Source organism: Sesamum indicum, linkage group LG8 (genome assembly GCF_026168435.1).
Source record: "Sesamum indicum cultivar Baizhima isolate 11 linkage group LG8, ASM2616843v1, whole genome shotgun sequence".
Classification (NCBI taxonomy): domain Eukaryota; kingdom Viridiplantae; phylum Streptophyta; class Magnoliopsida; order Lamiales; family Pedaliaceae; genus Sesamum; species Sesamum indicum.
In genome coordinates this window covers 3140559-3155363 of record NC_142664.1, presented here as the reverse complement: position 1 = coordinate 3155363, position 14805 = coordinate 3140559, and the positions used below count along the sequence as shown (strand labels likewise).

The 14805-nt window shown below is 37.4% G+C and overlaps 1 protein-coding gene and 3 non-coding genes across 4 annotated transcripts; 1 reads left to right on the top strand and 3 right to left on the bottom strand.

Moving 5' to 3' along the window:
- Nucleotides 1-8414: 8414 nt before the first annotated feature.
- On the bottom strand, nt 8415-8488 carry TRNAI-AAU (transfer RNA isoleucine (anticodon AAU)). Its single transcript has one exon. It is a non-coding gene; the product is annotated as a tRNA-Ile (tRNA).
- A 1925-nt stretch (nt 8489-10413) lies between these two features.
- On the bottom strand, nt 10414-10487 carry TRNAI-AAU (transfer RNA isoleucine (anticodon AAU)). The gene has a single exon. It is a non-coding gene; the product is annotated as a tRNA-Ile (tRNA).
- Nucleotides 10488-10565: 78 nt separating this feature from the next.
- Nucleotides 10566-10639, bottom strand: TRNAI-AAU (transfer RNA isoleucine (anticodon AAU)). Its single transcript has one exon. It is a non-coding gene; the product is annotated as a tRNA-Ile (tRNA).
- A 79-nt stretch (nt 10640-10718) lies between these two features.
- On the top strand, nt 10719-11385 carry LOC105167523 (chaperone). The gene is made up of 2 exons (XM_011087290.3): nt 10719-10879; nt 10957-11385. Exons 1-2 carry the CDS (start codon nt 10728-10730, stop codon nt 11186-11188), a joined length of 384 nt encoding a protein of 127 aa, XP_011085592.2. The 5' UTR covers nt 10719-10727; the 3' UTR covers nt 11189-11385.
- Nucleotides 11386-14805: the final 3420 nt, after the last annotated feature.

The following is a 14805-nucleotide window of genomic DNA, read 5'->3' as shown; positions in this document are numbered from 1 at the left end:
AACGCTGAGAATTCAGTGTTGCAGACCAAATTTTGGTGAAGGAAGGAATCAAGATATTTGTTAGCAAAACAAATAACTTGATCTGGTAAGAGAAACCGACTCTGCATGAGTTTGCGATTTCGACTCCACCAAATACACCAACTTCGGTGCTAATTCCAATCAACCATTGAAGTGCATCAGTTGAATTTCTACACACAATATTCCACCTGATATTTGAGAGACTCCACACTTGACGGGCAAATGGGCAATGAATCAAAACGTGGGGAATATCTTCCTGGCTTTCGAAAGAGAACGGACATGAGAAAGATGAAGAATGGATACGCTTGTTCAAATTGGCCGATGTTGGAAGGGCATTTGAGCAGAGGCGCCAAATAAAAACCTTAATTTTGCTTGGAATTTTTGTCTGCCAAAGTAGCTTCCACCATGCCTGTTTGTCTTGTCTAACAAGGCTCGAACACGGTTTGTTTTCAAGCGAGCAGGCCACATGGTAAGTGCTCCGAACACTGAAGATTATTCTGTGTACAGTACCAATCAAGACAGTCATCCATGCCTAGCCGACTAAGCGGTATGCTGAGGATAAGGTCACAATCAATAGGCCAAAACAAGGCACCGATCTAGCTGTGATGTGGTTGAGGTTTTTACTAAGAGATAAAAATTGAAAATTTTACCTACGACACAAATACACACCAGGTGAAATGCGATTTTCGAGGGAGCAAAAAATAGTCAAATCAATGAATAGTGGTTGGCTTAAAAAATTAATATTTTTGGTATTTATAGTAGTGTTGTAAATTATATGGTGTGATGGGCTGCATTTGTTTAATGCGTGCCTCATATATGTTAAATTACTTTTTTACCAATGTACATCATACAGCACCCACTCTCGGATGGAATATGCACACCCAATGTAATATTTTGTCTGAGAGTAAACACGTTTCTGAATTGAGTTAACACATGGGAGTGGATGGGTGGGTAGTCGTTTATTATTTTCAATTAATTGGGGGTGTGCGAATACGCTTGGCCAACAGTGTCTGGTGGCTCGAGCTGCGCCTGGCGGTGCTACTCAAGCCACCTCGAGTCCAGGGCTCGAGTTGAGCGCCTAGTGGTGCTACACCTCGAGCCCTCGGTGCAAGGGTGCTTGAGGTGGAGCGGGGTGCACCAAGGGCTCAGTTAGAAGAATCTCGGTGGCGGCTGTGCCAGGTGGTGGTGCACCGCGAGCCCGGCTCAAGGCACTGCCTCGAGCTGGTGCGTTGGGGTGCACCAGTGCCTCGAGCTGGTGTGCTGGGGGTGCACCTGTCTCAAGCTGGGGGGTGCTGGGCTCGAGGCAGGTTGCCTCGAGCTCGGTTGTGCGAGGAACCGCCTCGAGCTAGCGCCTAGTGTTGCGGCTCGAGGCGCCCCCTCGCACCCACCTCGAGCCTTTGGCTCGAGTCCTCAAGTGTTGGGAGAAGGTGCTTATTGTTGCGTTCCTCATAGGTTTTGAACTCAGGTCAAAAAAGTGGAAAATAAGAACTCCAACCACTATACTATCAAATATCTCTTAATAATATTTGTTCCCATTCTCTATTAGTAGAGGTTATTCAAAGTTTATTTATCTTTTGTGCCGAATTCTTTCATTTGTTTTGAAGAATTTGACGTCATCTTCAAGAGATGAGATTCCCCATAAACAATTCTTATGGAGCCCCCAAAGACCTTGGAGAAGGTGAAGCGATGCAATTTTTTTAAGAACGTTGCCTCTTGGGGTGATTTTTTCACCATCCATTAGGTTGAAAATTTTGGTAGGTAACTCGATAGTACTCCATATTCATAAATGTAGTCACTACATTTACTAAGTGTTTGTTTTGTTCTCTTATGATTTGTATTCATCAGATGTTGCCTCAAGGGAAGTTTTTGCTCAAGCCCCAGAATTACGTTTTTACCAACTTCGGAAGGGGGGGCAACATTTTTCGAGTCCAATAATTTTATGAGGGGACATTGCCTCAAGAATTTGATAATGGGATGTTGCCTCAAAGGATACTTCATGTCCCGGAGTCGGTCTTTTACCAACTTCAAAGGGATGTAAAGTTTTCGGGGTGGCATTATTGATGAGGATCTCAATGAAAGTTCCTTTTAAGGGGTCCCGGGCAATAGCGAATTTTGCTTATATGACAATGACGATTTTTGCCTCTAGGGTCCTCGTGAAATTTCAAGGATCTCTATGTTTAAATTTGTTTCATTTGTTGGGACTACAACAGGAAAACTAACTTCATTACTTAAAATTCGGAATACAAAGTTTTAGGGAAAATCAGAAGAGGAGAAGGATATGTTGAGCTACTACTTGAGTTTTCTCCTATTACAAGTGAATAGCCAAAAAATAATTTTTTCCGCTACGTGAACTTTGAGTTATTCCTTCGTGGCTTGTTAATCATTTTGAGGTTATGGGATGACTCCTGCGGTGGGATAGTTATCGTCACGAGGAGTTGGCACATTCGTCCCAAGGTCAAATTGGCGTCGTTATGGAGAGTGGTTGACATATTCCTTTAAGTGTCCCCACTGGATCAATTTTTCTATCTCATTCTTCAGGTGATGGCATCCTCCATCGTGTGTCCCCTGTCCCGGTGAAAACGATAATACTTATCGGATTTGAGTCTCTTGGGGTTATCTTTCATCTTTGCCGGCCATTGACTGATTTTCCCTTGTTGTTCCGCCATCATTAATATCTCCCCCCTGGGAGCGTTCAAGGGGGTATAGTGAGCGAACCCCGCCGGAGGTACATGCTTGCGTTCCTTTTTCTTTTTCGGCTCCTTTTCCTCTTCCCGACCCTTCCTTTTGCCGCTAAGGGAATGATCCAAAGTATTAGACTTCTCAATCCGGATGTATTTTTCTAGGAGCGCACGAGTAAATCTTCCATAGTGCTAGGGGGCTTGCTGGCTATGGACTCCTTGAATCTTCCCGATAGCAGGTTCTGTTGGATAATACTAGCTAACAACTCATGATTAACATGGGAAACTTCATGCACTGCGTCCACAAATCTTTGGATGTAGTGTCTCAAAGTTTCGCCCTCCTTTTGGCAAATGGTAAATAAAGATGTAGTCATTTTTGGAACTTTTTTATTCATGGAAAAGTGATGCAAGAAACGTTGAACCAACTGCTCGAGGCTAGAAATAGTTCCAACGGGCAGTTGGTTGAACCAAGCTAATGCACGTTTCGAGAGCGTAGTGCGAAGACCTTGCAGTAAGCGGCATCACTCAGATCGTACCAATCAATCTTGGCGTAAAATTTGTCTAAGTGTTCTTGTGGGTATCCTGTCCCATCATATTCCAATAAATTCGAGACCTTGAGGCCTGCTGGGAGCGCTTCAGCTAGAATGTTCGAGGCAAAAGGGCTACGTCTTGGAGGAGCTACAACCAATGACAAGTAGGAAGCCTCGACTCCCTTAGGTAGTGGGGGAGCGAAAGATTCTCGATTGCGGAGATTATGACCTTGAGTCTGTGCAACTTCAGGCCTAGAGATCTTGTTGTTCACTTCCTCCCGCCTCTGGTCCTCCTCCTCGAGAGCCGAGGATAATTCTCGACTTTTGCGAGGGGAAGGAGGGGGTGGGTTCGTAGGTACGGCTTGGGCCGCCGCTCGAGTAGATGCGTCGCATATCAGGGCGAGCAAAGCTTCTTACGTCAGTTGGATCATCGGTTCTTGGGGTGGAGCTTCTGGGGGGAACGCTCTTCCGGGAGGCGCGGGTGGAGATTGTCGATGTGGTGGAGGAATCTTCCCATTAAGGGGTACTTGCTCATGCGTCAGGGGGGTTACCTCCTGGGGTGGTGACTGTTTGCGAGGCGGGTCTTGTTCCGCCAAGGCTCGAGAATTGGTTTGCATACTCAGTGTCGAGGTAAATATTCCCACAGACAGCGTCAATGATGTGGTCGAGGTTTTTACTAAGGGATAAAAATTGAAAATTTTACCTACGGCACAAATACACACCAGGTGAAGTGCGACTTTCGAGGGAGCAAAAAATAGTCAAATCAATGAACATCAAATGTATGGTGTGGTGGGCTGCATTTGTTTAATGTGTGCCTCATATACGTTAATACTTTTTTACCCTTACAAGGTAATATTTTTTATCAATGTACATCAAGCTGGAATTCCACTCATGTAAATTAACATCAATCAATGCAGACACTCGAAAATCATTATTGCCAACAGGAGGGAATGTGATAGGCTGAAAAGTTGGCTGGTCGTGGTAACCAAGGGTCCACCCACACTCTGATAGAGTCGCCAGAGCCCACTCTCCATCTACACCCTGCTCGTGGAATCGGTTATGTCGCCAAGAGACTCCTCCATGTGAAAAAGGACGCCAACCTATTGTTGCTGAGAGAATATTACTATTCGGAAAATATCTTGCACGGAGGACTCGAGTAAGCAAATTAATCGAATGACTAAGGATTCTCCAAAGTTGTTTTGCTAGCATAGCGAGATTAAAAAAGTGAACTTGTCGAAATCTAATACCTTCCTGTAGCTTACTATGGCATAATTGTTGCCAAGAAAGCCAATAAATTTTGTTCGGCTCTTGTATTCCACTAAAAGTTTGAGATCATGCCGTGGATTTCTCGCAAGAAAGTTATCGGTAGTTTGAAAAATCCCATGGCGTAAGAAGGGATGACCTGCAACACTGATCTAATTAAGACCTCCTTCCCCATTTATGATAAGAGTTTCTCATTCCAACCATTGATTTTGTTCCAGATTCTCTCGCGAATGGAAGAGAATAATTCTCTTTTTGAGCGTGCAGTTCTTGAAGGGAGGGCAATGTACAACTCCATCTTGTTCTCCATCCCGATGTGCACTTCCTGGATAACTGTTGCACGACCATCCATTTGAGTATTTTTGCTGAAGGCCACTAACGAATTTTGAAAATTGATCTCTTGTCCTGATGCACGTCTGTAGATCTCCAAAATTTCCTTGATGGATCGACCATCCTCACCTAAAGCTTGTGCGGATATCAGTGTATCATCTGCGAATAGAAGATGGGAAATACCCAGAACACCTCGACAGATAGAAATCCCTCTAATCTGGTTAGGCGATTCGGCTTGTTGCTTGTTGCAACAAAGAACTAAACGATTTTGTATAAAGAATGAATAAATAAAGTGATAGAGGGTCTCCTTGATGAAGCCCCCTTAGAGGAACAAGAGACCCAAATTCTTTCCCACCTAACATGAATGAGTAAGAGACTGAAAAAACAAAGAGCATGACATGACGAATGAAATTGGGAAGGAAGCCAAGTTTAGATAATACATGCTCCAAGATCAACTTTATCATAAGCTTTGCTTACATCAAGCTTCATTGCCATGTATCCCTGTTTATCTGTAGTCGTAGTATTCATGAAATGATTTAGTTTGACGGCTAAGAGAATGTTATCCGTGATAAATCGCCCTGGGACAAACGTGGATTGGGCTTGTGAGATAATAAGATCAAGTATAATTTTCAGAGGATTCACGACAGCTTTTGATGTAATCTTATATATAACATTGGATAAGCTGATTGGACGAAAATTTGTTAGCATTTTTGGGTTTTGGCACTTAAGAATAAGAACAGTATGAGTTTCATTAAGGTAGGGAAGCATGTCATGAGAGTTAAGCAAACGAAGTACACAAGCACAACATTATTTTTAACTATGTGCCAGTGTTTTCGGAATAAAACTGGGGACATACCGTCTGGTCTGGATGATTTCAAGGGAGCCATTTGGAATAGGGCTCTAGTAACATCAGTTTTCGAGTATGGTTGCACTAGATCCTCCGCCATATTCATATCCACAGCTCATCTCACAGCTCATCTCAAGTGAGTCGTCCTTCAGGCAATATCATCCAAACTCGATCGACTAGAAGTGAAAACCTCTTGGAAGTGAGAAATAATGCATTATTGAATTCTTCTTTTTTAACCCATGCTCTCATTCGGTTTCTGATTTTTGAGATAAGATTTGGGCAAAATTGATGACTGACTTGTTGATGAAAGTAGCTTGTGTTTCGGTCCCCCTCTTTTAGCTATAGTGCTTTGCTTTGTTGCTTCCAAGAAGTTTCTTCATGAGTTGCCACCTTTTCCAATTCACGCCTAATTTTTGCTACTTCATTCGTTCTTTCACAAGCAATAGCGCCGGACTGGATAGCCAGGAATCTCTTCTCCAATTTCTCTATTGTTTCCTTAGCCTGCCTACAATCTCTTACTCCAAACACCTAAATTTCGCCTGCAGACCTCCATCTTTTTGAAAACCCTTCTAGGCCCATCAGTCGTTAACTCTCCTTCCTAGCTATCCACGAACAACAGACCTACAGTATTATGATTGAAGCCACAAGACTTCAAATCTAAATGGCCGAGTTCCCTTACACCTGAAAGATGGCTGCTGAAAGAGTCTAACAAGTAAAGGGACATGATCTAAGTAAGAAACCACTAAGTGCACAACCTCCGCATTCGGAAAGACTCCAGTCTAGTGAGAGTTAGCACAAGCTCTATCTAAGTGTTCCCAAACGGTGTGAAGACGCTGTTGGTGATTGGACCATGTAAACGGTTCTCCCGAGAAACCAATGTCTGATAGTTCACCGATTTCCAAAGCCCTTTGAAAGTTTCTGAGTTGCCAGTTAGGTCGAGGGGGTCCTCTCGATTTTTTTTTTGGCTAATGATTTCATTGAAGTCGCCCGCACACAACCAAGGACGTCCTGATTGCGCATGTAATGCAACTAGCAATCTCCAAGAACTTTCCCGATTACTAGTATCGGGTTCGCCGTAGAAGCCCGTGAACCGCCACCATTCATGGTTTTCATTAGTCTAATCGAGACATTAATATGATTTCTAGAGTAAGTTTGCAATTGAACTTCAATCTCCCTGTCCCAAAGCATTACTAATCCACCACTCCTTCAAACTGAGTCAACACAAAAGCCATGAAGATCAAAACGTCGTTTCAAATTTTCAATTTGGCAAGAAGAAGGCTTGGTTTTTGCCAAAAAAAACCAAGGAGGGGTTGGCAGTTCCAAACTAACAAACTCATGAGGATTGGCTAGACTGCTCCGCAGTCTCCGCTTCTGAGGTAAGAGTAATTTTGGTTCGGATTGGGATTTATAGGTGGTAGTTGGTTTACGAGTAATATGCTTGGAAAGTTTATTTGTGAGAGGGATTTGTGTGATGCTATCAAAGTTATCAGGTAGAGGTTGGTCGATAGCTAATTGAGGGAAAACGAAGATAAGGAGAGTGGAGGATGTGGGTATGTTTAAGTTGTTTGATATGGGGGCATGGTGAGTAGTAAAAGAGTTGGTATCTACTGTAAATGATAGAGGGTTAGGTTCATGCAAGTGCGGTATCAGATTGAGGTCGGATATGGGTGGTCGGGTTATGGTGTCATGCAGCTAGTTAGGCAGTGGGGTGGATGGATAGTGTTTGTGTCTGTAGTGGTGGGATTGATATTTGGGAATGGAACAAATTCACCGAGAAAGGCTTGGCCTTTTCTGTTGGGGTTATATGATGTGTTATGGCTAGGATTCGTGGAGTGAAAATATAGGCGCTTGGGGTTAGAATAATTGTTTTGTGGAGAGAAATTTGAGTTCCGGCACCGCAATGTTGATCGGGGTGGTGCTCGAAGCCATGCTCCGAAAGGGGTATTCTCACTGGGATCGACAAACTCATCATTAAACTAGGATTCACATGAACTAGAGATGTATCCAAGGCATCCACAAAAGTAACAAAAATTTGGTATTCTTTCGTACGTGAAAGTTAACAGATAATCATTCGTATCTTCAAAGCTCTTTTAAGGGGCTTTGTAACATCGAGAGCAATGCGAATTCTGATAGATGATCCCTAAGAAGTACCATTTGTGTCCATATAAACATCAATCAGTTTGTTACCAATCAGTGATGCCACTTCTTTTGTCATTTTTTTTCAATGGGAAAGCCAGTGAATATGGGTGTGAAACTCGCACCAATTTAGATCAACGATGGTCGGATTTTCAGACGATTCAACTGCAGCCAAGATAACGAAATTCTTTTCATAGGCCCATGGACAACTCGCTAAGACCTTTTGCTGATCAAGAATATGGAAAAATCTTAGTAGAAAACGGTCTCTCTCTATTATTTGGAGCTCCATTCCTCGAACAGGATTAAAAGCAGCAGTTAGTGTAGACTGAAGTGCCTCTAAATGAAAAGATCTAGTCGAAAGAAGATGTCCAACTACAAGGAATCCCTGTAAGACTGGATCTGCATGCCAAACCAATTCCGGATCCTCTTCTTCTGTTACTGAAAGGGAATCACATAATTGATTAAAATCGGAATATGGATTCCTGAGAGACTAAATCAGATAGAGCTACCGTCGTGGACACAAAGCTTACAAAGAATCTGCACAAGAATCAGATAAAGACCCATTCAGCACTTTAGGGACGAGCAACAACAAATGGTAGCACCGTAAATAAAAAATGGCCCATGCAGGTCTCGAACCTGCGACCTTCGCGTTATTAGCACGACGCTCTAACCAACTGAGCTAATAGGCCGTTGATGTGGCAACCAACAGAATATATGATTTCTGTTGATAGAAAGATCCCTGAAGTAAAATAAGCCTAAGCCAAAGCCTAAAACAATAAATTTATACATAATTAGCTGGTGTAGTACATCATGCCTATGTGTATATAATAAATAATTTTTAAAATTTTAAAATATATTATAAATAAAAATAAAATATATAAACCAACAAATTAAATTTAAAATAAATTAATTTATAGTATTATGGACACTAGAAACATTGGTATAGTTGTATTAAAATAACATGAAGTTATTTATATATATAAAAAGAAATTATAATTAATTTTATAATTATCTAATTAAGGGTATAATTATAAATATATATATATAATCAATGGGATTATCGACCTAAGTAGTTGTATATTCATACACTAAGATAGCCCATTTAGATTAAAATTGTTCATATAAGAAATTACATATTTCAAATTGAAATTGTTATTCATATTTATCTGGAAAAAAGTTCCATATTTATTTGAATAAGTTAATCAATAACTGATTGTATTCAATTTCTTCACTCAATACATTTTTATCGGGTACTTTAATTTTTAAAATTTATTTATTTATACATTCTCAGTTTAGTAAAATCTCATGATATTAGATTTTTTTTCCAACACAAAAAATGATATCTATTATTTATTTATATAAATATAAATATAGTATTGTAACAATTCAATTAGGCACCAAATATACACAAATTTGGATAGTTTCATTAATTTTCTAATTTTTATTATTTAATTTATTGATTTACGAAATATAGAGTTCCATATTCCATATTCCATATTCCATGATGGTTTAATCTAAATACATTAATTTTAATTATTGATCAATTCTTTTTTATATATATTTTTATGTTTTTATAGTTCAATTTACTTACAACTTTCCATTTATATTTTTCCCAAAAAAATGAAAAAGAATAAATGCAAATCGAATCATAAAGTGCTAATTAGTAGCATAAATATTTGAATATCGCTTAATGAATCACACTTGATTTGTATGTATAATTTAAATTATATTTATAAGTAAATGAATAATTGATTGAAAGTAATAAAATATATTAATTTCAAATGTATGCGAATAGAAAATAATTGACGGAACAAATTAATCAAAAAGATAATAAATATATTGAAGGGCATTTAAGTCAATCAATATTACGACAACCAAAATGAATTACTTTTAAATTTATTTGGATTAAAAAATTTGAAATCACGCGGGATTCAAGTCCTTAATAACAAATCTTTTAAAAGGTTGGATAATTCTAATTTTAAATTTTTTTAAATTTTTTATTTTAATTTTGAATAAATTTAAATAAATATGAACGAATTTTTTCAATTCCTTTCGAATGGAGTAATTTGAAATTATTTTTTCAAATCCTTTCTTCAAATTAAAAGAAAAAAAAGTAATTTAGTGTTTTAAAATATATACATTAGTTAGATAAATTGAAATATTAAAAAGGGTTAATTATGTTTTGCCATTCGAACTATGGCCGCTTTTATACTTTAGCATCTAAATTTTTTTTCGTGTCAACTTACAATCTCAACTTTACAACATTAACAAAAAGAAGATCATGTATGCAAAGTGTAAATTTCGCAAAGTTGAGATGGTAAGTTGACAAAAAAAAAAGTTTCGATAGCAAATTGTAAAAACGGCGTAGTTGAAATGACAAAATATAATTTATTCTACTAACAAAATATAAAAAGAGTTAGGAGAAATTATTGAAAAAGAATGAGAAGAAATTGGGATATGGAATTTGAAAAGACAAAAATTATAGAAATTCATAAAATATCTAATTTTTAAATCAAAATCGTATCTTCAACTATTTTATTTTAACAATTTATGACAACTCCTTTTAAATTTATAATATACAAAAACCCTAATAAAAACGTGCTAAAAGAAAACATGGCCCATGCAGGTCTCGAACCTGCGACCTTCGCGTTATTAGCACGACGCTCTAACCAACTGAGCTAATAGGCCAATGCGTTTAACTAACTGAAGCTAATATATATTTACTCCTAAAAACGACTTCAATAGAAAAATTTGAAAAGCGAAAAATGGCCCATACAGGTCTCGAACTTGCGACCTTCGCGTTATTAGCACGACGCTCTAACCAACTGAGCTAATAGGCCGCTTGTGAGTCATTTAACACTATATGCTATATTAATAAAATTTTAATATGGATAAGGTAATGCCCTGGGCCTCAGGTGCGGTACAAATATGAGAGACGAAGATGGAAAGAGAGAGGAAAGAAAAATGTTGGAACACATAACAGCAAGCGAGATAGCAGGGTACGCAGTGGGCACTCTCCTCCTCTCCGCCACCATTTCAGCCTCCAAGATCGACTCCTTCATTTCTTCCTCTCAGCGCAGGTAATCATTTTTCTTCTACAAACCCTACCCCCCTCCTCTCTTCTCCAATTCTCACACCCTTTTACTCCGACCGACAGCTCTCTGGGGATGTGCAAGAGATGCGGTGACCTGAAGTTGATCGCTTGCTCCAGATGCAGGGGCTCCGGACTGATTAAAGAAGGAGGGCCGCCCTTCAGTTTGATTCCTGTGGTTGATGGGAACCCCCGGAGTTTCGGTGTGAAAACTAAGAAGCAGGCTTCTTGCCCCAATTGTCGGGCAAGAGGCCATTTTTCCTGCCCCGACTGTCGCTGCTCCAAGCTTCACTCTTGATTTTCAGCTCATCTTTTCCTATAATGTTTACATACCATACATACATGTTCCATTTTGTTCAAGTTATATTATCTTTTAAGGTTGAATGAGGTTATACGGACAAGCTTGTGTTGTTTTTGTAATATCATAGGCAGATTATTGTTTTTTTAAATATTATTACTACATTATAATTTACTGGATTGGATTTTTTATTATAATTTATATTGTATTTTTAATATAATTTAGTGGGCTGTGAACATGTTTTGTGGGCTTGCCATTGAAAGTGTGTGTTCCATGGGTGTTTTTCAGAAATTCGGCCTGGAAAGACAAAGAAGCCCCTTTTTTATGTTGGATATTTATATTTTCTATCACACTTTCGTGTTGGTAATTACAGTCTTGATTGATGCAGATCTTTAATCCAACTTGCGTATTATGTGTTGATATTAAAATAATAATTGGTTGATATTGATATATGTTTTTTCTCAAATTTAAAAAACATAAATAAATTATATTATAATTTGAAAGTATGACACCATATAATATACATGTGAGTATGTGACTAAGAATAGACGGGGAAAAAAAATATTTATGAAAAATTGAGATATAACTCCGAATTGGAACGATAAAACAATTTGAGCTCAAATTGGGTTTATGCCCGACTGAGTTGTCGAATTCAATCAGAACTAATTACATAATAAAATAAAATCATCTAAAAATATCATAATCAATCACATAATAAATGTAATTATACTCGTTTCCACGTGCAAAACAAAGAAATTCAAATACACTGCACGAATATTGTCTTTGTATTATATCGTATATGTATCTATGTATGCATACAAATATGTAGTGTATATATATATATGTGTGTGTGCTCAAAGTAATAATCATTATTTAGCTTGATTGGCCTATGTATAGTCTGTGTCCACCATATGACAATGACAGTGCATATATATACACATGCTTGCCATAAAAAACAAAAAAAGGAGCAATAGTTTGTGTAAGGAGAGCAGACATCCAATTACAATGTTGATGCCAAAATTAGCCAATCAACAACAATTGGTGAAAGTGTGTGTGGACAAAACATATACCTTTACTCATAATTCTATACATGCAACTTGATATCTCAATTACTTACTTTTTCTCCCATCTCATGAGTTTCCTCATACTATAATGTAATAATCAGAGAATATATGCCCCCACCATTTGCTCAAATGTTTTTATGTACTTTTAGCAACTTGAGGTTTTCTATTACTTATTTATTTTTAAATAAAAAATTAAAATTCAGTTGATTTCGTCGTTTATCAATTTTTGGAAGGGAAAAAAATCGAATACCGAACTTAATGTCATTAGTTTGAATTTCACTTAGAAATATAGAACTTACCATTTTTATGCTGATGACTTATTGGATTGCAGTTGGGATTGATTTACTAGTGTGTTGGTCGAGTTATAGTGATTAAGCTGAGAAATTTTCAGCACGCTTTGGCGAAAGGAGCATTTTGTGACTGTTGAGTGCTTTTAATTGTGATGAGGGTAATTACCTCAGACAAAGAAAAAGGAACAAAATTGCCCTCCAATCTTACAGAAATTAACTGAAATGGACAAGATCCGCGTGCAAACCCACGGGTCTGGTCACCTGACTCGACCTACCTGACCGATCCAAGAGACAGACCCGATTTGATAGTCGTAGGATCATCTGACACCTGAATGCCAAAATGACGCCACGTGACACCATCCTATATGGTACCGTACACTATAAATACTAGCAGATATGAACATTTATAGTAACAACATTTATTACATTTCAACTTTATTAGCTCTCCCCAGACGAATTCGACCCCGCTCCTTCTAACTTAAGCATTGGAGGGCCTTAGTTGGGGGCCACCCAACAAGCCTAACATGTTTTTTGTTCTCAGGATCTATTGTCAGAAAGCTCGAAAAGGGTTCTGCGACCCGAGCTCAAGGTATCCAGATCAGGCAACCCGACCCCCAATCTTGCGACCTGCATCAAATTGGAGCAGCCACAATGCATTTGTTGAAATCTAACTTTTAATTTATAAAATAAGAAAAAATGACTGAGCTCGTGTAATTAAAAGATTTTAAGTTTAAACTTTGTTAATTGGGTATTAATTCATTTATATGGTAGTTTTTTAAATTAGTATTTAACGTTTTATAAATAATGTAAATATTGAATTTAATGATTTGAGTTTAGTATTGATAAGTGGTCTAGTGTTTCCTTAAAAAACAACCTAGGCCACGCGAAATTAGAATGGTGAGAGTATTATGTTATTCATTTGTGAACAAATTAATTATATAATTATGGATAAATTATATCGAGCTCAAAATTTTGATATAATTACAAATTATTTCAATTATTTGAAAAATTATTAATACCATTTTGAAGCTAAGATCAGTCCAAGAATGAATCCATGTCATTAGCTTCCATTAGGGTTACATAAGATTTTGCATTGAATTGTCCAAAATAACCTTTCAAATTCTGAAGTATAAATTTTTCATATTCTTAAAATATTTTTTATGGACTAAAATGCGGTTTTAAAAATATACATGGTATAAACATAGAGGGCTAAATGGGACATTGGACAACACCAAAATTTTAACATTTTTCTTCAAAAATTGAGAAAATAAAACTTAAAAAACTTCTAAGGTAAAGTTGATAATTCCACCTCACTATCCAAAAATTACATAATTATATCAAACAGCAGGAGGTATCGCTAATTTTCAAACGAGAAGAGGGCATTTGTAATTATATCAAACATTAGAACACGTCAATATAATTTAAGCTACAATTATTACATCAAGAATAGAAAATTATCAATCGACTTTTAATAATCAATAAAAATCTATAACAAATAACTATTATTTAACTACATATGTTATTAATATTATTATATATTGCTGACTTAAATGAATTGATTTTCAAAATTAAAAGATTATAAAAGTAAAGAAAATTCCCACATCGTTTAATTACATGAATTTGGTTTCCTAGGTAGCAAGATAAGGTGGGATCTTGTAATATCCGTGCAGACCACTCTCAATTATTCCTAGAACACGTACAATAGAAAAATATAACTTGTAAAATATGCATACACACTTTATAAATCACAGTATCGCACGGTGCACGATATTCAATACTAAAATAAATTAAACAAATAAAAGTCGTTATTGCCTTCTTTCTTCGTCTCGTTTATTTCGATTTTCACTATGGTCCCAATTTAAAGCAAGCTTTAACGGGACGCAAACCTAAATAATCAACACAATTTAAACCACCATCCATTTTAGTACTACCTAAATTAACTCAAACTTGGTGCTTTTTTATTATGTCTAGTAATGTAGCATGGTCCACATAATCCTAACATTTGGTTTTTTTTTTTGGTAATGAATTGTGTGTGAAAGCATCACGTGGTTCAAGCATGATTTGGACCACCTTGGAAAACAAGAATTTGGGTAGGTTTAACAGCTCAAGTTGTACGTACGAATTGAAATAGTTCTGTGCTTCTTTTCATAGGAAGCAAAGCGACGACCCATGCAATATTTCTATCAACAATAAATATACAGTTTGGTTTTTATTTCAATCTAATATCCAAATTAATTAGTAGATCAACGGTGTATATTTTATT

Excerpts from the sequence above, each read along its gene's own strand:
- LOC105167523 (XM_011087290.3), top strand. The coding sequence starts at position 10,728 with ATGAGAGACGAAGATGGAAAGAGAGAGGAAAGAAAAATGTTGGAACAC. Across the intron at positions 10,880-10,956 it reads ATTTCTTCCTCTCAGCGCAG|CTCTCTGGGGATGTGCAAGA; the intron begins GTAATCATTTTT and ends TCCGACCGACAG.